This window comes from Nicotiana tabacum, chromosome 2 (assembly GCF_000715075.1).
Source record: "Nicotiana tabacum cultivar K326 chromosome 2, ASM71507v2, whole genome shotgun sequence".
In the NCBI taxonomy this organism is placed as follows: domain Eukaryota; kingdom Viridiplantae; phylum Streptophyta; class Magnoliopsida; order Solanales; family Solanaceae; genus Nicotiana; species Nicotiana tabacum.
The window spans coordinates 35,745,206-35,767,280 of record NC_134081.1 but is presented as its reverse complement, the minus strand read 5'-3'; the positions used below and the strand labels follow the sequence as shown (position 1 = coordinate 35,767,280).

The 22,075-nt window shown below is 38.2% G+C and overlaps 1 protein-coding gene across 1 annotated transcript; it reads left to right on the top strand.

Moving 5' to 3' along the window:
* The first annotated feature begins 1,116 nt into the window (after window positions 1-1,116).
* LOC107792894 (MACPF domain-containing protein CAD1) lies at window positions 1,117-19,759 on the top strand. Its single transcript, XM_075232494.1, has 7 exons — window positions 1,117-1,922; window positions 16,604-16,842; window positions 16,965-17,160; window positions 17,297-17,380; window positions 18,327-18,510; window positions 18,605-18,768; window positions 18,954-19,759. The coding sequence occupies exons 1-7, from the start codon at window positions 1,665-1,667 to the stop codon at window positions 19,575-19,577; spliced, it is 1,749 nt and encodes a 582-aa protein (XP_075088595.1). The 5' UTR covers window positions 1,117-1,664; the 3' UTR covers window positions 19,578-19,759.
* The last annotated feature ends 2,316 nt before the right edge of the window (window positions 19,760-22,075 follow it).

Genomic DNA, 22,075 nt, shown 5'->3' with positions numbered 1-22,075 from the left:
AAAGCAAAATCAAGTTCATGTTTCAAACCGGAAAAATTGAACAGCTCCCCCCCCCCCCCCACCATTTTCAATAGTGGAGAAATTTAGTGTTTTAATTGTTTAATATACTGATAAATTAAAAAATATTTAGACACTCATGTCATTTATAAGGTAATTATAGGTAAATCTCTACGATAATATTAATTGTTAACTTGATAAGAACGATTATTAACCCGCTATAATAGATTAACCTACAATAATATTATAAAAAAATATTTACACTTACGATATATAACTTAAATCTAATTACAAAATATTGTTCCAATTAACTTTTCTTGAAAAATAAATCTAAACGAAAAATTGATACAATGGCAATGTAAAATTAGAAATCCTTATACTATTCAAATGGGATGATTATTCTTAATTTTCTTTTTCTTTGATTTCTCTTGTGGTGTCAAATACTTATTTTGGGTTTAATTAATTTGAATTCGCATTGAAAAATATCATATTTTGTACGTACATGTTCCCACGACTATGCCAAAACACAATTATTCTTATAATCCTCTATAGATTATATCATAACTACCATTATTTTTATGTTGACCGTTAATTAATTGCAATTTTCCTTCTTTATCTAGGTTTCAAAAAGACAAAAGTGAAAATTGAATTTAGAGATAAAAGAATAATTAAAGATTGGTAAACCTCATTGATGAGTAAGACAAAGGAAAAAAGACTTTTGCTTTTACTCTTTTTTATCTTTTTTCTTTTACTGTTTTCCTCAAATATTATGATGACACACTCCATGTGAATATCGTAAGTCAAAGTCCACTCACGTGTACACCCTCTTTCTTTTTCTTAACCGTACGATCACATCAACATTTTGTACAAGAAGTAAATCAACGGGTCAGATTTAAAGTAAATATACAACCCATGTAACAAAATAGAGCATTTCCCCAAGTACAAAACAGTAACAAAAAGTCTTAAGAGTCGATGCCTATTTTTTTGGACATAAATGTTAGAATTAGATACTAGAAAAAATAGACAACTTTTTCTAAATTAGTTATGCGAGTTAAGTCTTAATGTTGTTATATATATATATATATATATATATATATATATATACATGTAAACATATACAGACACACACTATATATTTATGTTTTTTATATATATATATAGACATAGACATATTAGAGCATCATAAGTCTGAAATCTTTATGTAAGATTCAAGATCGAGATAGGGGGCATGCAGTAAAGCTGGAATTTTTCACTATTTTTGGGTAAAAATCTTTTCTTGGTAATTTCTTTTTAGTCAATCTAAGAAGAAGCTCTATATACTTGACTTGACTCATTCTTGAGCGTTTTTCTTTTTGAGATTACAGCTTTGTGGTAAAGTGGGGTGGCTGTTTAATCTTGAAAAGATTGAAACTTTATCTATGTTGTGTGGTAATTTCAACACAATTGAGATTTTCCTGCCAAAAAGGTTTTTGGGTTGTGGATTGATTGTTTGAAGAATTTGTTGAATTGAGTTTTTTGAGTTTTTCTTGGATTTTGACCTTCGCTTTTAGTTTTAAGCAATTTTTTAGTTGTTGTTACTTTGATTTTTGGAGTTACCCTTGGGTTTAGGGGAGTTTGGATTTGAAGGAAGAGGTTTGGATTTGAAGGAAGAGGGGAGGGGGGATGTGATGGAGGATAAAGCAGCAGCTTTTCATACTGCTATAAATGCAGTGCAGGCACTTGGTAGGGGCTTTGATGTGAACTATGATACCAGGTTGCTCTATTGTAAGGGAGTGGCTGGTTCTAGGGTTGTAGAGATTAATGAAGAACATACCAGGGATCTTTGGTTATATGATGATGTTGTTCTCCCAAATGTTTCAAAGGACATTAAGAACTTTCAAGAGCCTGGCGGTCGCGATGGCACTAGTGTTTGCTCTTATAATGAGGTATGTACAATGTTGTTAAGTTTTCTCTATGGCACTAGCTTTACTCTTTTGTCAATTGTGTAAAGCACTCTAGCTACCTCTTGATTTCGAATTGAAATTTGAAATGAACCAAATAATTAATTTGCTTAAAAACAAGTGCTGCAAGATTGTAAACTCGTGTTTGAAGTTGGAAATGTTGAACTATGAGGGACTGCATCCATTTAATTGTTTCGAAAAAGTAGCCTCGTTATTGCATGCTGTGTTCAGGTTGATGCAACATTGAATGGTTTTCTGGTTGAAATTCATTTCTGTTGTATATAGATTATAACTTTTATCCTTTTGCTTTCTAGAGGAAGGAAATTTATCTCATCTGGGAACTTGTTGTCAGTTAATGGTACTTATGCGCATTTTCTGTATGCATGTTTTGCATGTGCTACTATCTTTATTGTGTGTCGTAAACATTTCAGGGGAAAGAAGCCACTTGTTTAGGTCAATTGCCAGTTAAGGGTGTTTATTAGCAATTTCAATATGCATCTTCTGCATGTGGTTCTGTCTTTATTGTATGTAATAGACATGTTAGGAGAAAGCAGTCACTTGTCTAGGCCCCGAGTTTTAGATGAACCAAGGAAGATATGTTTCTTAATCAAACTCTTTTGTGTGTTGCCGTAAAAAAGGAGATCAAAGCCTATGTGTTTCACTAGAATCTTTAACACCCGAGACTCAAAATCTCGTGCTAATAGTGTGGAGATTATGGTGAACTGCTTTATGAGGACGTGTGGATGTTATCTCTTCACACGGTGGTTAAACCAGCAATAATAAAACAAAGGTTTACATAGTATATCAGTTGAGGTTTGTACATTGTGTAGGTTAGAAGGTCAGTTATTGGGCGCCGGGGTGTTACGACAGGACAGTAAACTTGTGAGTCCATGAGATGCTTGTGATGAATGAAATATCGTCTGGCTGTTTCACTGGCTTTGATTATATGTTGCAGATGTGTTCATTATAGTCTAAACTACACATGACGGTCTTTGGTCTAAAGTCAACTTTTTGTACATAGGGCGACTAACAATGTGGCGATGAACCAAGTGTGGCTGTTTCGCTTGCTTTGATTACGTTTGCAGATGTGTTGACTATAATTTAAACTAGACATGACTGTTGCGACTAAACACACTCACGCAAGTATATGTGGTCGTCAATAAATATAGTAATGAGTAGAGTATCGTTCCCACGAAGACTTATGATTAACTTTTGACTAATTCAAACTCAAATAACTTATCGATTCAAGCGATTTCTCACAAAATAGATAATTTTCTAATTTACTACCTAAAAACTATCAAGTAATGAAATACTATAGATCAACCACAACACTTAAATGATTTCGAATAACAATCAATAGGAGACAATATTCCAGGGTCACGGGTTATCTAACAATCATGTTGCATTCTTAGCTTAAAATAACTAATTGATTTATCTGGATTGTTGATTGACATGGTTGATATTACTCATAAGAATCTGTCGAGTTCTTACTCGCCTATTCAAGCTAACTTAATGCCTATATGTCTATGGAATTAAGATTAACAAGAATGCATTTACACTTCCTGTATCTCAACCGAGCAAGACAATTAGGTATATTTCTATCCTAATTGCGAATTCGTTCCCCGATGTCCGGGTTCAAGAACTTGCTCTATTTAATTCTATATGCAATCTAGAATTCCTACTTTCGAGTTCAACTCTAGATTCGTAGATAGTAATTCACTGTTAGCTACTCAGCAAATTAATTAAAAACAGAATTAAATAAACAACCCAATATGATAAAATCAACTTTGTCAAATTAAACTTCAAACATCAACATTCATGTATCGCCCATGACCCTAGAATAATAGGGTTCTTAGCCACTCATGTTCATGCAATCATCAAATAATTCACAAGAGTGCATAATAATCAATAAAAGAAGGAAAAATAAGAACTCAAGATGAATTCCGTGGTTCCCCAGCTTTGTCGTGGCTTTTTCCCCTTTCCCAATATGTTAGATGACCTAAAAGAGGCGTTTTTGGCTTATATATTGCGTACCAAAGTCGTGGGCCAAAGTTCTCCTATTTCTAATCCAAATCAGCTTCAGGGATTGATGCTAGGGTGGATGCGTCGCATCCACCTCGTCCTCCACTTCTCAGCTTCGCATGCTAGGGTGGATGCTTCGCATCCACCCTTTGTTCCTCCATCTCAGCTTTGCCCATGTGCGGATGCTAAGGCGGATGCTATGGGCCGACTTCACTGCTAAGGGTGCACGAAATCTGATTTTTTTCTAGATTGGATGTGACGCATCCAACCCCTCTTCCTCTACCTAGAGCACCTTTTCTTCATATTTTTGCACTCCAAACACCCTAAATCATCACACACAATTCAATTAGTCATAATACCAATAATTAAACCATGTTGGGCATTTTAAAGATCAAATAGCATCAAAAAGCGGTTAAAACATGGGTAAAGTAACATCAACACATATCGAAATATGCCCAACATCACCACCCCACACTTAAACCTTTGTTCGTTCTCGAACAAACCATCACTATAGTAGACGAAACAAAATTAAGCTCTTATCATTCAAAGCACACTACACCTATGACCATGGTTATTTGCAACAATTAGGCTCTAGAATATGCATCAGATACACTTCCCTTTACTTATGTCATTCTTTAAAAAATATTCGAACAAAGACAACATGCTCACAACAATCTTAACCTCAAAAACCGACTCAATGTCACAATGCACTCATGGCTTGAACACCCAACATCATAGAGAAGTCTAATAACGTTACCTATCCCTCGTGAAATCATGTGCCCTCACAACAAGAACAAGAGAGCGAGTTCAATCCACACATTCGAATCTCATGATCAAATATATTTTAATGACTCACATATATCAAAGAAAATCGCTCACTCTCACAAAGAAGTCACATGCATGCAATTGGTACCATAGGCTTGCCCTTAATGTAAATCTCTACTAATGTAAGCTCGCTCGATCTAAAATCAATTAGGACTTTTTCATGGTTGTAATGTGGGCTAAGGGACGGGTAGGATATATTTAAGGAATAGTGACTCACCCTCCTAAGCACTTTAATACATCACAAAATTACTTTAAGCGCAAATTCTTCAACACCACTTCAATTTCACAAACAATATCACCCCCAAAACAGTCCCTTTTTCTTTAAGCACTACTTTAGTTCATACCCACTAGCAAGAACAAGACAACAATTTATTCATTTCTATTTTTCCTTTTTTTTTTTTTTTCAATTTTCGCTAGTGGTGTAGTATTTTACAAAACAAGTGTATCTTTCTTCCTTTCATTGGTTCCACTCAAAAGTCACTCCACACTTAGTCCCTTCTTACTTCTTTTAGCGCTCATTTAACAATTAAAGTGCTTTAAGAGGTAAAAGGATCAAAACAATGTCAATTAAGAATAAAAAAGGGTATAGGCTTGTAATGTGGGTACCAAATAAAAGTCAATAGGCTCAAAATGATTAACTAGGGATAAATTTTATTTATGATAAGCAATAAGCTCAAAAAGATCAAAGAAAGCCTAAAATCATTTTTTAAACCGAGCATCACCTCAAATTTCGCTTCAACTCACATACCGGGCAAGTTCTAGACACAAGTACAATACATGGACTACACAAAAACCTCACCACATATGGCACATGACTCATTAAGGACGATCACATTCCGACTCTCAAACAATGTAAGTATTCACGGAGCCACGAGATATTAAGCATTAAGCGCAAAGTGAACACAAGTCACAAAACATGCTATCCAATATATAAAGGCATCAAGATTAATATCAAAATATAGGGGAGATACTACACATGCCAAAGCATAAATATGCTACTATGAAACAAGTCAAGGGCGCCTAGGTTCATCATTCTTGCTCCTTTTATTCCCTAAATTCCTAATCTACTCGGAAAGAAAATAATTACCCGGTTCAAACTACATCCCATGGAAAAGAACCGAGGCACAAAGAAAAACCACAGAGAATTATTACTACCTAAAAAAAATTTACTAACTACTCAAGGCTACTACTCTATTTTTGCGCTTTTCTTTAGTTTTTCTGTCAATCTCCTAATACTAACACTAATTTCAAGAATCAAATGAAAATCTTTTTGTATTTTTCTAAGGACCTTAATCCCTCGAGAGAACTGTCCAGGTAGTCCGTCGTCGGGAAAAGTCCTTTATTTTTTGTTTTTTTTTTTTTTTTTTTTGGATAAGGCTACTTACTATGACTACACACAACAATGGATTGAGAGTTACTCCATATAGATGAATTTACTAACTAGTACATGCCATTAATCCAGTGAATATTACAGCCCTCAACAGTATCAAAATCAACAAAAATTGTAACAGTTAAGTACATTCATCCACAGAAATATGAATAACCCCCCACCCCACACTTAAAACCGTGCTTTGTCCCCAATGCACACAAATAAAGTAGAGTAGGGTGAGAAGAAACTCCCTCAAGTCAAGGTGGAAGAGCATCAGCATCCATGGCATTCATCATGACCTCCCCTGGCTTTGCAATGGCATCCTCACGAATAGGGAGAGCTGTCACAGTCCGATCATCACCAACTGGAGCTGAGTCTGTAGCAGGTGGTACAGCGGCCTCAGTAGGCATGGTGTGTGGAGCCTCAGGGACTATAGGAGGAGCAGAAGTGGATGGTCCAGCAGTGGACGATGCAAGCAGCTGTGAGATGTCTATATCTGCACGTTGAACCAGAGCACGGAGGAGTAATGATACCTCCCTCATCATCGTGGCCTGCTCAGTCTGGACTCGGCTTAGATCCGCACGAGTCTGACTCAACTCATCTCTGGTGGCACTCAACTCTACACGAGTCGCTATCAACTCAGCCCTGTTCTCTTGCATATTAGCTTGCATCTGCTTAAACAACTGTTGAATGGTGAGCTTAGAAGACCTTCCCTTGTTCGGCTCTAGTACATGAGTAACATCATATGGTCCTGGAGCTTTAGCCTCAATGTCGTCATTCTCCTTGTCCCATAGTACTCCCATCTCTGTCAAGAAAGCCGATAGGGTATTTGCAAAGAACAACCTCCACTTGTAGTTCATCCTGGTGCGCTGCATTTGGTCATGCATGATGGCTCCCAAGTTGAGCGGTATCCCCTCCAATAAAGCATACAATACTAGTGCTCGGTGTCGAGGGACATCAGTTTTGTGTTGGCATGGCATCAGGCGGTTGCATATGAAATTTAGAACCACACGTGCTAACGCACTCATGAATTCCTTGGCCAGAGAATGGTACTCCATACTCCCATGCTTCCAATTTGCATCCTTCCTGGTAGGGCATAGGACCGACCTAATGTGTGCATAATCTGGTGCTTTGCATATGGAGTCAAACCTATCTGTTAGTGTGTGTGGCACCCCTAAGAAATTATTCAGAGCTTCAGCTGAGACATTAATATCCACCCCTCGTACTCTCACAATGCTGCCCCTGGAGTGACGCCAATTGGCGTAAAGTTCTCTGACGATAGTGAGGTTGGCCTTACCGTGGCCCTTCAAGATAGGTCCCCATTGTTGCACCTCTCGAATTGATTTTAGAAACTCCGGGTACTTTTTCTTAAGTGCTCCGATGTTGATTGGCTTTTCTGGGATGTACTTCTTTGAACCCAGTATCTTATTATAAGCTCGGAATGCCTTTTCACTAACAAAGTTCTTCTCCCAAGCAGCTCGGTCTATTGGTTCACCCTCATCTTCGTCACTCATGTCGACATGTGGCGGCTCATTATCTGAATCAGACTCGGACTCAGATTCTGCAGTAGTCTTCTGCTTTCCTTTATCATTCGGGTCACTCTGCTAGGAGGATTTTCTCTGGTTCGGCACAGGTTCTATTATCTCTATCCCTTTGCTTGGCGGATTTAATGTTGTTGTTGTAATACCCTTCTTCACTGTCCTCCTTACTAATGGTTCCTTCTCTTCTTGCTCTGATTCATCAATTAACTGCCTAGTCTGCAGTTCTTTTTCTTTCTCAGTGCGCTTCCTTTTGTTCTGTGGATTTGGAGCACCTGTTGCCTTTCCGGTAGGCTTTTTGGGCGGTTGCTTGTTATTATCTTTGTCTTGTTGCTTGGACGGTTTGCTCGTTGCTGCCATTTATGAGCCTAAGTACTTGCAATGCAAAGAAATCAACAATTAGCGTATAGAACAGTGAAGTTCAGCTATAAAGCAGTTGCAACAGCTTGCACTTTCAATCATTCGCATAGTCATGTCATTCAGTACTTCATGAAACTATAGCCCATGGCTTTCAGCAGGGATATGATAACTCTTTTCAAGTTTACAAATAAGCACTTCGCTATATAGATATCATTATGCACAACATGAGGTTTATCCGAGCGACGCTCACTAACCATGTTCAATTACACATAGCAGCTCACTCGATTCAAATCGAGTAACACTTTACAATTCAAGACGTCTAGCATGTGCCGGATGTTCAAGTTATTTAGACAATCTATCATAGGCTCAAAACATTCCGACAATGCTGCACACAATCAAGACAAACGATCCTACACTTATTCACTAGCATATACCAGTGTCGCTCGGTTACTCAGACTTCACCGGTGCCTAAATTTACCTCACGGGTAATTCGTCAAACAGGTGATATGCAACAATTGTGCCTAGTTTCTTCTATCAGTCGGGTAATTCGACTACCCTCCCAAAATTAACGAGATGAAGGGAATTATAGTTTATCATCTCGCAACCATTACAACTAACCGGAATGACAGCTCCAAGCCTCAAACTTTTTCAGTTCCCCTCTTAATCACATGTGTGACATTTAAATTGGTAAAACTTAACCTAGGGGAATTTGGGGCAGGGGGTCTGTTGCTACCAGCGAGAGAGAAGAGAGGAGAATGAGGAGAGAAAAGAAAAAGAAAGAACGAGGAAGAAGATACATACCTGTCGCGTTTGGGGTGAGGCAGTGGTGGTGCGAGGGAGAGGAGATGTGGTGGTTTCAAGTGAGATGAGAGGGAGGGTCTGGGAAGAGGGGAATTTCGCGTTTGGAATTTTTGGGATGTTAAGCATATGATGTGTTAAAATATAACACTTACCTGAACGTGCGAGCTTGGACGCGACGCGCCCCAACTGCTTTCTCTGAAATTGTTTGGACGCGGCTGTGGACGCTATAGGCAGACTTCACTGCCTTGAGCAATTGGTCCGTCAATTTTTTTATGCTGAGGGGGATGCGACGCATCCACCCTGTTTTCCCATACCTGGATTTTTTTTTTTTTTTAACAAGAACTAATTCCTAAAAATTGAACTAACTATGAAAACAAAAGATAGGACTTGGGTGGCCTCCCAAGAAGCGCCTGATTTAACGTCGCAGCACGACGCAACACGTTCTTCACGCCTCCACCAAATCCATCGAGGTCTTGTGACGTGCAATGTCACCACCCCAATAGTGTTTTACTCTCTGGCCATTTACCAAGAATGTCGCATTGGAACTCGTATCACGTAATTCCACCGCCCCATGAGGTTTCACACTAACCACTTCAAACGGACCCGACCATCGAGATTTAAGCTTTCCGGGAAAAAGCTTTAGCCTCGAATTAAACAAGAGAACTTCTTGACCTGGCTCAAACTCACGATGTTGGATGTGCTTATCATGCCACCTTTTTGTCTTCTCTTTATACAATTTGGCATTTTCATACGCATGCAATCGAAACTCATCAAGCTCGTTGAGTTGTAGCAATCTCTTTTCACCGGCCAAGTCCATCTCCATATTTAGCTTTTTAATCGCCCAATAAGCTTTGTGTTCAAGCTCGACGGGCAGATGGCAGGCCTTCCCATAAACCAACCTGTACGGAGAAGTGCCTATTGGGGTCTTGTATGCAGTACGATATGCCCATAATGCATCATCCAGCTTCCCGGCCCAATCCTTTCTATTCCCACTTACTGTTTTCTCCAAAATCTGCTTTACCTCTCTGTTGGAAACTTCTACTTGACCACTCGTTTGGGGATGATAGGCAGTGGAAACCTTATGCTTAACTCCATACTTTGCAAGAACATTATTCAGCAATTTGTTACAAAAGTGAGTTCCCCCGTCGCTTATCAACACTCTTGGAGTCCCAAAACGTGTGAAGATGTGCTTCTTTACAAAGCTTACCACTACCTTTGCGTCACTAGTAGGAAGAGCAATGGCCTCCACCCACTTAGAAACATAGTCGACCGCCACCAAGATGTACCTGTGCCCATTAGAATATGGGAACGGTCCCATGAAATCAATCCCCCAAACATCAAAAAGCTCTACTGCCAGAATATTTTGCAAGGGCATCTCGTGCTTCCTTGTGATAGTTCCGGTTCTTTGGCATCTGTCACAATTTTTAACAAAGGCATGTGCATCCTTAAACAATTTTGGCCAATAGAAACCTGATTGTAGCACTTTTTGGGCGGTTCTATCCCCACCGTGATGACCTCCATATGGCGAAGCATGGCAGTCATGCAGTATAGCATTCATCTCTTCCTCAGGAACACACCTTCGCACCAATTGATCTGCGCACTGCCTATATAAGAATGGCTCATCCCACATGTAGAGCCTCACATCATGTAAGAATCTTCTTCTATTATCAGGTGTCAATTCTAGTGGCATCACCCCACTTGCAATAAAATTAACATAATCCGCATACCATGGGGCTTCACCTGAGGTGACTGCTAATAACTGCTCATCAGGGAATATTTCTTTGATTGACCCTCCTTCAGCTACATGGTTCCGACTTTCTAATCTGGACAAGTGATCAGCCACTTGATTTTCTGTCCCTTTTCGATCTCGGATCTCTAAGTCAAATTTTTGCAAGAGGAGGACCCAACGAATCAGCCTCGGCTTGGCGTCTTTCTTTTCAAACAAGTAACTGATAGCTGAATGATCTGTGTAAACGATGACTTTGGTTTCCACTAGATAGGATCTGAACTTGTCAAACGCCCACACCACTGCAAGCAACTCCTTTTCAGTAACTGTATAATTCATCTGAGCTGGATTCATAGTTTTGCTCGCATAATAAATGGAGTGAAAGATTTTATCCCTCCTTTGCCCCAAAACAGCTTCGATTGCTATGTCACTTGCATCGCACATCAACTCAAATGATTGCGCCCAATCTGGTCCAATGATAATTGGTGCAGTCACCAACCTTCCCTTTCGCTCCTCAAATGCTTTCAGACAGGCATCATCAAACTTGAAGGGCACATCTTTCTCAAGAAGCCTGCACAAAGGAGAAGAAATTTTCGAAAAATCTTTAATGAAACGACGATAAAAACCTGCATGGCCCAAGAAACTGCGAATGCCTTTGACGAATGTCGATGGTGGCAATTTTTCAATCGCCTCCATCTGCAAGCCACTTTTGGATGGTGGCAATTTTTCAATCGCTTTGTCCACCTGCAAGCCACTTTTGGACACCTTGTGCCCCAAAACGATACCTTCACGTACCATGAAATGACACTTTTCCCAGTTTAGCACCAAGTTCGTCTCTTCACACCTAGCAAGCACTTTATCAAGGTTCATCAAACAATTATCAAAAGAACATCCAAAAACAGAAAAATCATCCATGAACACTTCTACAAATCTTTCAACCATGTTAGTAAAAATAGTCATCATACACCTTTGAAAAGTCGCAGGTGCATTACAAACACCAAAGGGCATTCTCTTGAACGCATACGTGCCATAAGGACACGTAAATGTAGTTTTCTCTTGGTCCTCTGGGGCTATAGCAATCTGATTATACCCTGAATAACCGTCCAGGAAACAGTAGTATTCCTGGCCAGCTAACCTATCTAGCATTTGGTCAATAAAGGGGAGCGGAAAGTGGTCTTTCCGGGTCCGGGTGGCATTGTTCAATTTTCTATAATCTATGCAAATTCTCCATCCAGTGACAGTTCTTGTAGGAATTAAGTCATTATTTTCATTAACTACTACAGTCATCCTCCTTTCTTCGGCACACATTGAACGGAGCTTACCCATTTGCTATCAGAGATTGGAAATACAATACCTGCATCAAGCCACCTAATCACTTCTTTTCTTACCACCTCTTTCATGATTGGATTTAGTCGGCGTTGTTGCTCTACACTTGGCTTGTGTCCGTCCTCCATGAGGATTTTATGCATGCAGAAAGCTAGACTAATGCCTTTAATGTCAGACATTGTCCACCCAATTGCTCGCTTGTGCTCACGTAGCACCCTCAATAGCTTTTCTTCCTGCAATTTAGACAAGAGAGAAGAAACAATAACAGGTAAAAAGTGTCAGAACTACCCAATTAAGCATATTGAAGGTGAGGGGGTAGGGGTTTGAGCTCCACTTTTGGAGCTTCTTCAATTGACGGCTTTGGAGGAGGCCCACTTGGCCTATTCAGGGGCTCAAACGGGTGTATTCCTTGCATGTAAGCACATGATGCATCTAGGATATGCATCATCTCCTCAACCTCATCATCAATCATCAAGCTATCAAACAACATGAGTGCTTTTTCTAGAGAGTCGTCTAGATATACACTCGTGTCAAGAAGTTGCTCATCCACCTCCACAACAGATATTATAGAGAGCTCCTCATAGTGGCGGGGAAGTTGGATTGCTTTGTAGACATTAAAGACTGCTTCCTCGTTGTCCACCCTCATAATCATTTTCCCTTCTCTCACTTTAATTATTGCATCACCAGTAGCCAAGAGAGGTCGTCCCAATATGATTGGAACTTGTTCATCAGCCTCAAAATCTAGAATAATGAAGTCAGCTGGTAAGATAAATTTCCCAATTTGCAGCAGCACATCTTCAATCACTCTTTCAGGGTAGACTATGGACCTATTAGCTAATTGTAACATCACAGTGGTTGGTTTTGGAGCTCCCAAACCCAATTGCTTAAACAAGGACAATGGCATCAGATTTATGCTCGCCCCCAAATCACAAAGAGCACGACCCACATCAATATTACTGATTCGCACCGGGATGGTGAAACTGCCGGGATCCTTAAGCTTTTGAGGAAGCTTGTTTTGGACCCTTGAAGTGCACTCCTCAGTAAGTGCAACTGTCTCGAACTCGGTCAATTTCCTCTTGTGAGCCACTATATCTTTTATGTACTTAGCATACTTTGGAATTTCACGAAGTACATCCACCAATGGAATATTTAATTGAACCTGACTCAACATAGAGAGAAATTTGTTAAACATGCGATCGTCATTCTTTTTCTGCAATCTCTGGGGGAAAGGTGGTGGTGGCCTTGCAGCCTCCACTGGCTCTGAACTTGCATCATTTTTCTTTGACTCGTGTATTGCCTTAGGGGTCAGATCCCCCTCAGGTATAGGTTTGTCCTTTCTCTTCTTTGGCACTTCCTCTAGTTCCCTCCCGTTTCTGAGTGTAACTGCATTAACTTGAGGGTTCTTTTCTGTATCACTGTGAAGAGAGCCTGTAGGTCTAGTATTTTGATTTGCTGCTAACTGCCCCATTTGCCTCTCAAGATTTCTGAAATCGGTCCTGAGCTGTTGATTGTCAAGTAACAACTTTTTTAGCAAGTCATTCGTACTCTCTTCTGTTTGTTGGGGTGGCTTCTGAGGCTGATTGAAATTTCCTTGAGGCCTATACTGATTCTGTTGATTTCCGCCCCATGAGAAGTTAGGATGATTCCTCCAATTTGGATTGTAAGTGTTCCCATATTGTGCATGCTGATTCATCGGACCTCTGTTTTGTTGCCCCACATAGTATATAGATTCAGGATTCGTGGGGCACATGTCACTCATATGACTGTCACCACATAGTTCGCAGCAAATAGACATTTGCTGTACATGTTGCATCTGTTGTGTTTGTTGCATTGTCATTCTGTTCATCTGATTTGCCAGCTTTGCAATATCTGCTCTCATGGCTGAGAAGTCATCAAGCTCAATCACCCCGGCTGCCTTCTGTTTAATTGCTCTTCTTGCGTCCCCATCTCCTTGCCAATTATGATCATTAGCAGTGAAGTTATTTAGCAAGAGTTGTATTTCACTATACGGCCTCGCCATGCAACTACCCCCACAAGCTGAATCAAGATTCATCTTTGATGCCTCGTCTAGCCCATCAACAAAAGTGTGACCCAATACCTCATCAGTCTGACAATGATGCGGGCAGTCTCTGAGTAGCTTCTTGTATCTTTCCCAAGCTTGACGAAGTGTCTCGCCATCCCGTTGTTGGAACCCAAGAATTTGGCTCCTCAGCGATTTTGTCTTCTTAGTAGGGAAAAAATTGATTAGGAATTTCCTTGCTAATCATCCCAAGTGTGGATTGAGTTCGCGGGCTCCTTTTGCAACCATTCCTTAGCTTCCCCCAACAATGAAAAGTGAAATAGTGTCAGCCTGACATAGTCCTTGGAAACGTTCGGATAATTGTAAGTGTCCGTAATTTTCAAGAAGTTCTGAATGTGCCTCTGCGGGTCTTCATGAGATAGACCCACATATTGCCCTGTGGACTGAATCAGCTGTACCATGTACTGTTTGAGTTCAAAATGCCCCGTGATATCAGGCTTCACGATAGCCTGAGTCATATTAGCAAGATTGGGCCTTGCGGCTTCTATCACCGGACGCTCCTCATTACCTGCCATTTCTATTGGCTGTGGTTGAACTACGATGTCCAACTCTCTTTCTATTCTCGTTCTAGCTTCGACTTCCCTCCTCACTCTATGAAGTGTTCGTTCAATTTCTGGATCAAAAAGAAGGAGGTTGTTTGCACTTCTACTCCTCTGCATTCAAGAGAAGATCCTGCGTTAACACAAACAAGGCAAACTGAAAATTAAAACTTGAACAAATTAGTAATAAAAGCTTAACTCCTCGGCAACGGCAACAAAAACTTGTTGCGACCAAACACACTCACGCAAGTATACGTGGTCGTCAAGTAATATAGTAATGAGTAGAGTATCGTTCCCACGAATACTTATGATTAACTTTTGACTAACTCAAACTCAAATAACTTATCGATTCAAGCGATTTCTCACAAAATAGATAATTTTCTAATTTACTACCTAAAAACTATCAAGTAATGAAATACTAAAGATCAACCACAACACTTAAATGATTTCGAATAACAATCAATAGGAGATAATATTCCAGGGTCACGGGTTATCTAACAATCATGTTGCATTCTTAGCTTAAAATAACTAATTGATTTATCTGGATTGTTGATTGACATGGTTGATATTACTCATAAGAATCTGTCGAGTTCTTACTCGCCTATTCAAGCTAACTTAATGCCTATATGTCTATGGAATTAAGATTAACAAGAATGCATTTACACTTCCTGTATCTCAACCGAGCAAGACAATTAGGTATATTTCTATCCTAATTGCGAATTCGTTCCCCGATGTCCGGGTTCAAGAACTTGCTCTATTTAATTCTATATGCAATCTAGAATTCCTACTTTCGAGTTCAACTCTAGATTCGTAGATAGTAATTCACTGTTAGCTACTCAGCAAATTAATTAAAAACAGAATTAAATAAACAACCCAATATGATAAAATCAACTTTGTCAAATTAAACTTCAAACATCAACATTCATGTATCGCCCATGACCCTAGAATAATAGGGTTCTTAGCCACTCATGTTCATGCAATCATCAAATAATTCACAAGAGTGCATAATAATCAATAAAAGAAGGAAAAATAAGAACTCAAGATGAATTCCGTGGTTCCCCAGCTTTGTCGTGGCTTTTTCCCCCTTCCCAATATGTTAGATGACCTAAAAGAGGCGTTTTTGGCTTATATATTGCGTACAAAAGTCGTGGGCCAAAGTTCTCCTATTTCTAATCCAAATCAGCTTCAGGGATTGATGCTAGGGTGGATGCGTCGCATCCACCTCGTCCTCCACTTCTCAGCTTCGCATGTTAGGGTGGATGCCTCGCATCCACCCTTTGTTCCTCCATCTCAGCTTTGCCCAGGTGCGGATACTAAGGCAGATGCTATGGGCCGACTTCACTGCTAAGGGTGCACGAAATCTGATTTTTTTCTAGATTGGATGCGACGCATCCAACCCCTCTTCCTCTACCTAGAGCACCTTTTCTTCATATTTTTGCACTCCAAACACCCTAAATCATCACACACAACTCAATTAGTCATAATACCAATAATTAAACCATGTTGGGCATTTTAAAGATCAAATAGCATCAAAAAGCGGTTAAAACATGGGTAAAGTAACATCAACACATATCGAAATATGCCCAACATCAATGACCATCTTTGGTCTAAATCAACTTTTTGTACTATAAGGCGACTAACAACGTGGCGATTTACAAAATGGAGTTAAAGGTTGATTGTCTACAAGATTCGTTATACAGGGGACTATCTCATATTTAGTACATGCACTTAAGGGTGAGGATATAGTTGGTACTAAATTTTTGCCACAAGAATACGCCTGGCCTATATCTACTGATTAAGATGTGCCTTTCCCTAAATATCTTGGTCACTTGCAGTAAATCTTCAAAATGTAATTTTATCTTTTAAATCAATAAACAACAATCCAATGAAGTACAATGTGTGAAAATTTTCTAAGCCTCATTTCTGTATTCCATTTACTTTTTGTGGTACCTTCAAACTTTCTGATTGAAACTTAGTCATGTCATAAGTGTGATGGTTTCCATATGTTGTTGATACTTGTGGTGAATACATGTTTGCTAAACTTTTCCTCCCTAATGTGTTTTATTGTTGTTGATTGCAGATGGTGGAGTATTTTAATAAAAGGGCTAATCTTTCAGACCATGCTCCTCTTGGTAGCTTCAGTGTAGCATTCAGTTACACTGGTTCAAAGCATGTAGATGCTGCCACTACAAAGACACTTTGTATGGATGGATTTTTCCTACCGCTTTCTAAGCTTCAACTCATGACCTCCCCACTGGTCTTACAGGAAAATGTTAAAAGAGCAGTCCCTACGTCATGGGATCCACCAGCATTAGCAAGGTAGGAATTAATCTTTATTATTTTTTTGTACAAGTGAATTTTGTCTATTGTTGAGATGTAAGATACCTTTTTCTAGAGCTTCTATCATAATCTAATGCAAGGGTTACTCCTGTGTCTTACAGCTTCATTGAAAATTTTGGGACGCATGTAATCACATCTGTAACTATCGGTGGAAAAGATGTAATTTATGTTAAACAGCACATATCATCACCTCTGTCCACTGTGGAAGTAAAAAACTACGTTCAAGATGTTGGAAATCAGAGGTTCTCCAGCGCGGAAAGCCTTACAAGTTCAGGTTTATTGAGATACAAAGATAAGGCTAGTTCCAATTTATTTCTTTGTTTTCAATCTCTAAAAACCTTTCTTTATTGCTGTTTTATTTATAGTCCGTTTCATCCTTTGAGATATACTGTAATGCTTGTCTTTTGACTTTTCCTTTTGTTCAATTTAACAGGCTAATGATCCATCGCTCTTCAATAATCAGGGGGTATATCCCCAACCCAATAGTGCGCCATATATTCCCGGAAATGGGAAAGAGGTTTGTGACCTTCCTCCCCTTTCCTTCTTTTTTGTTGGTTTCTTTTATAACTTTCTAAATCTCGAGAGCTTCACTGGGATTACCTTAGAATGACACACAGAGGCCAAATTCATGGTGTGTGATCTGTTCCAATACAAGATGGTGCATGGTAGCCGATATATGTTAGGGGACTAATACTTTATCAAATGTAAAGGGCTAAATAATCCCTTTATCCTCTTACTAATTGTTTTGCCTTGTAATGGTTCTTTTAATGTTCATAGTGCTGCAAAAGCTATTCGATGCTCCCACCAACCCAACTGTGTTACACACTTCAAATTTTGAGACCTTTCAAAGTTTTTGACATATCTCAACACATAATACTATTTATATAATTTCCACAAGTTTTAAAAACTGAAAGCCTTTTTAACGAATGACCAACTTCTCATCAGAAAATTCATATCAAATGGGATAGAGGTAGTATTACGGAAATGTACACTACTCCCTTTGAATTTTATCATTGTTCTTTTAAAAATGAAGCATGAAATTTGGTTAAAAAATTATTTCTTCTTTGACATGTCAAAATCTGATATACTGCCATAGCTCTATGTAGTCGCCAGGAAGCTATTGAATGGACTGCTTTTCCAATTTTCTGCCCCTAGAATTGACTTGACAAGAATTTTCCTTCAAACTAGTTAATAATCCCATACGATTCATACTCTGCTCCAGCTAGACCATTGAAGCAAGAGATGGAGAATGGGGGAGTTCTCTGTGTGTGTGTGTCTCTGACTGTCAATTTTAGGTCGTATTGGTGTCAATTTGCTTTGGAGGTCGATGCTACTATTAGCATGTTTTTATTAATCTGTTGATTTTTTTTTGGACGACAACAGGCTGTATATCCTCGGTGTAAACTTTGCTAAGTTTTCTGAATATTGAAATGAGCTTGAGGTTTTGAACGTATCTCATGCAGGATGTTACAGTCATTTTCAGAAGAAGGGGAGGGGATGATCTGGAACAAAGCCATACTCAATGGGAAATGACTGTTAGATCTTCGCCAGATGTCATTGAGATGTCGTTTTTCCCAATCACTCTTCTCCTTGAAGGGGTTAAAGGGAAGGATCATTTGGCACGGGCCATAAGTCTTTATCTTGAATGTAGGATACTATATCAATTTAAGACATAAATATATAAGTAATGAGCAGCCCTATTTGTTGGTGATAAGTAATATTAGTGCATAAATTTTTGCAGATAAACCTCAAATTGAGGAGCTTAGATATTTCCTGGAGTTTCAGGTCCCAAGAGTATGGGCCCCTGTACATGACAGACTTCCTAACCAACAACGAAAGGAACCTGTATGTCCGTCTCTTCAGTTCAGCATGATGGGGCAAAAGCTCTATGTTAGTCAAGAACAAGTATGCTACTGTCTTTGTTTCTAAATTTAAGAAGGTTTTCTGGTCGTTACATGTTTATTCCATGAAGTTTCTCACCAATTGTCTGGTAGTGTCGTTTTGAGATATCTCAGGCGTCGTCTTTTTGTTTTAGTAGTAGTGAATAATTTAATGGCCTGACCTCTGCTCTTGGTCTTTATCCACTACAGGTGTCAGTGGGACGTAAACCCGTGACTGGCATGCGGCTATATCTTGAAGGGTCCAAGGGGAATCGACTAGTCATCCATCTTCAACATCTCGCTTCTCTTCCTAGGATCCTACAGCCATACTGGGAGAGTCATGTCGCAATTGGCGCTCCAAAGTGGCAAGGTCCAGAAGAACAAGATAGTAGATGGTTTGAGCCAGTGAAATGGAAGAACTTCTCACATGTGAGTACTGCACCCATTGAGAGCCCTGAAACTTTCATAGGCGATCTGTCTGGTGTGTACATAGTTACGGGAGCTCAGCTTGGGGTCTGGAATTTTGGGTCGAGAAACGTTTTGTATATGAGGCTGTTGTATTCAAGGTTACCGGGCTGCACTATTAGGAGATCATTGTGGGACCATACGCCAAACTATAAGTTAAGGAAACAGGCCGATAGTGGGAATAAAGATGAAAGTTCAATTACAGGGGAGAATTTTACAGGCAATAAGTTGGCAAAGTTTGTTGACATGACAGAAATGAGCAAGGGACCTCAAGATCCTCCAGGTCACTGGATTGTCACAGGCGGAAAGCTCGGTGTTGAGAAAGGGAAAATTGTTTTGAGATTAAAGTATTCTTTGCTTAATTATTAGTTAATAGAGTTTTGAAACATGCAGCATTTGGTTCTAGAAAGGGAGACATGGTGGTGTTTTTGGTGTATATTGGTGTTTTGGTTGTTTCTTGTGTACTATCTTTGTTTGATGGTAAAGTTCCCTTTGGAGAAGAATGTATACTTTGTTGTTTTGGATATGTAAATTTCTCAAATTTTGCTGCACAATTTTCTTCTCTTGGTTTGGGATTATTCTCTGTAGAAAATATCACTAATATTTCACCAGTTTATTAAAAATAAGTAAGATTATAATAGAAAGAAAAGTTAGGCAATGATACAACCACACCAAATTGGTTGTTATTTAAACTTAGGTCTTTTTATTGTTACGTAACAACGGATTTGACAATACGATACAATAAAATTTAAGTAATAGTCAAAATAAAGATTGTATGTGTAGTTACAATACAATACAATGGATAACAACCATCCAAACAAGAGGAAATTGACCAGCTCCTTTCTTTTACGTCTAATTACAAATGTCCCGATTGATGTTTAATCTTTGCTGAACTTTTTGGACAAATTGTACTAAAAATTACTCAATTGCTGTTAACTTTCCCTTTCATAACTTTTATCTATATCTATATCTATCTATCTATCTATCTATCTATTTATCTATCTAGCTATCTATATCTATACTATATTAAAAACATGAAACTCCTTAGCGAAATGTCGTTCGCCTTTTTTACCCTTTAAAATTAGATTTGACAATAGATAAAATCGTAATTTAAATCAACTTCCTAATATTTAGGATTTTCAAATCAACTTAAATTGATACTTAGCCTAATATCTAGGACTACAATGTATAACAAGTTCATTAATTTAGATTCTCTCTTCGTAAGCAATATAACAAATCCTTTAAAGCTTCAAATCCACACCAAGTTAGGAAGCCACAAAACCTTACCAATTTTGGTACGAAGTAATATTACAAAAGTGTACTTAATAATAATAATAATAATAATAATAATAATAATAATAATAATAATAATAATATTATTATTATTATTATTATTATTATTATTATTATTATTATTATTATTATTATTATTATTATTATTATTAGACACGAAATAACAATACACGAAGCAATCTGATTGTAATCTCACAATTGATATGTAGCTTTATATTCAATGCGTGTTCCTAAAAACTACGAAAATTATAAAAGTATACTTATTTTACAAATTTTCTCCACAACAATGAGCCAAGAATATTCAAAGCATGCATGATCGTGTAAAGAACAATCAAATTACATTTTTACTCACTCAAATTTAAAAACAAAAAAATATTTGTTAGAAGTTAAAATGATGAACCAGATATATGACATAAAATATATGGCTACATGATTAATTGTGCCGAGACGAGAATAAAACTGATATACATAAAATACACCATAAAGTGAAAAGATATCACAATGATATCAATTCCAATCGACAAAAGAAATATGCTTACTGTAACCGAACTAAAAAAGCCAAAAAAAAAAAAAAATTTCATTACATGAAAGAATTGTTTTAACTTCTTATAGAGGTTCACGCGACGATCATTATCCTCATTTATCTAAGACCGCGAGCTAACAAATTTTTTAGTTTTAGTACTGGATCGAGACAGTAAAAATAGAGATGTAACACAAACATATCTTTCTGATAATTTATTGTGCTATTTATAAAATATTTTTTCTCACTTATAGGGTACACATACAAGGGTACGCGCGCAACAATATTGAAGTTCAATATTTGCAAATGCAGATGGTCAAACTTCAACTTGCAAATAACAATTTCAGTATTTGCAAGTGAAGTCATCGCCAAACAGGACCAAACTTCCCCTATGTTTAATGACTTTACTAGTCACTAGTTGGTATTCCCTCCGTTTCAAAAAGATTAACATTATTTCCTTATTAGTTCGTTTAAAAAAGATTGACATCTTTCAATATTTCCTTAATTGGAAGCATTTATAGGCTATAGCCATACAAATGCTATGACAAGTTTAAGACCACAAGTTTCAAAAGTTTTACAATCACACAAATGCTCTGACTTATTTAAGATCACATATATCAAAAGTCTTTCTTTTATTAAAGTTTATGCCAAGTTAAACTAGAACAATCTTTTTTAAACCGACGGAGTATTACTTAAGATTTTCGCTTGTTCGGGGAAAAAACATTACTTGAATTTTTCCTTTTCAATTTCTGAAGCCGCGTTTGATTACTAAAGAAGAGATTGTTTAACATTTTCTGCATATTTGAGTAAACATAGCACTGTTATAAGTGGAGGATAAGAAACAACCTTAGCACCAAGAAAATAGAAAATGCTGAGTAGGACCAGATTTTAAACAGCATATTTACAATCTAGCTATTTTTCACCCTACTATGATCTTTCTTAAAGTAAAATACTGCGACTCGGGAACTAACCAAAAGGTAAAACTAATAAATGTTAGAATCGGGTAATCTCAAAACTTCCAAAACGCATATCTGATTGGTGTTGGAAAAGTGCT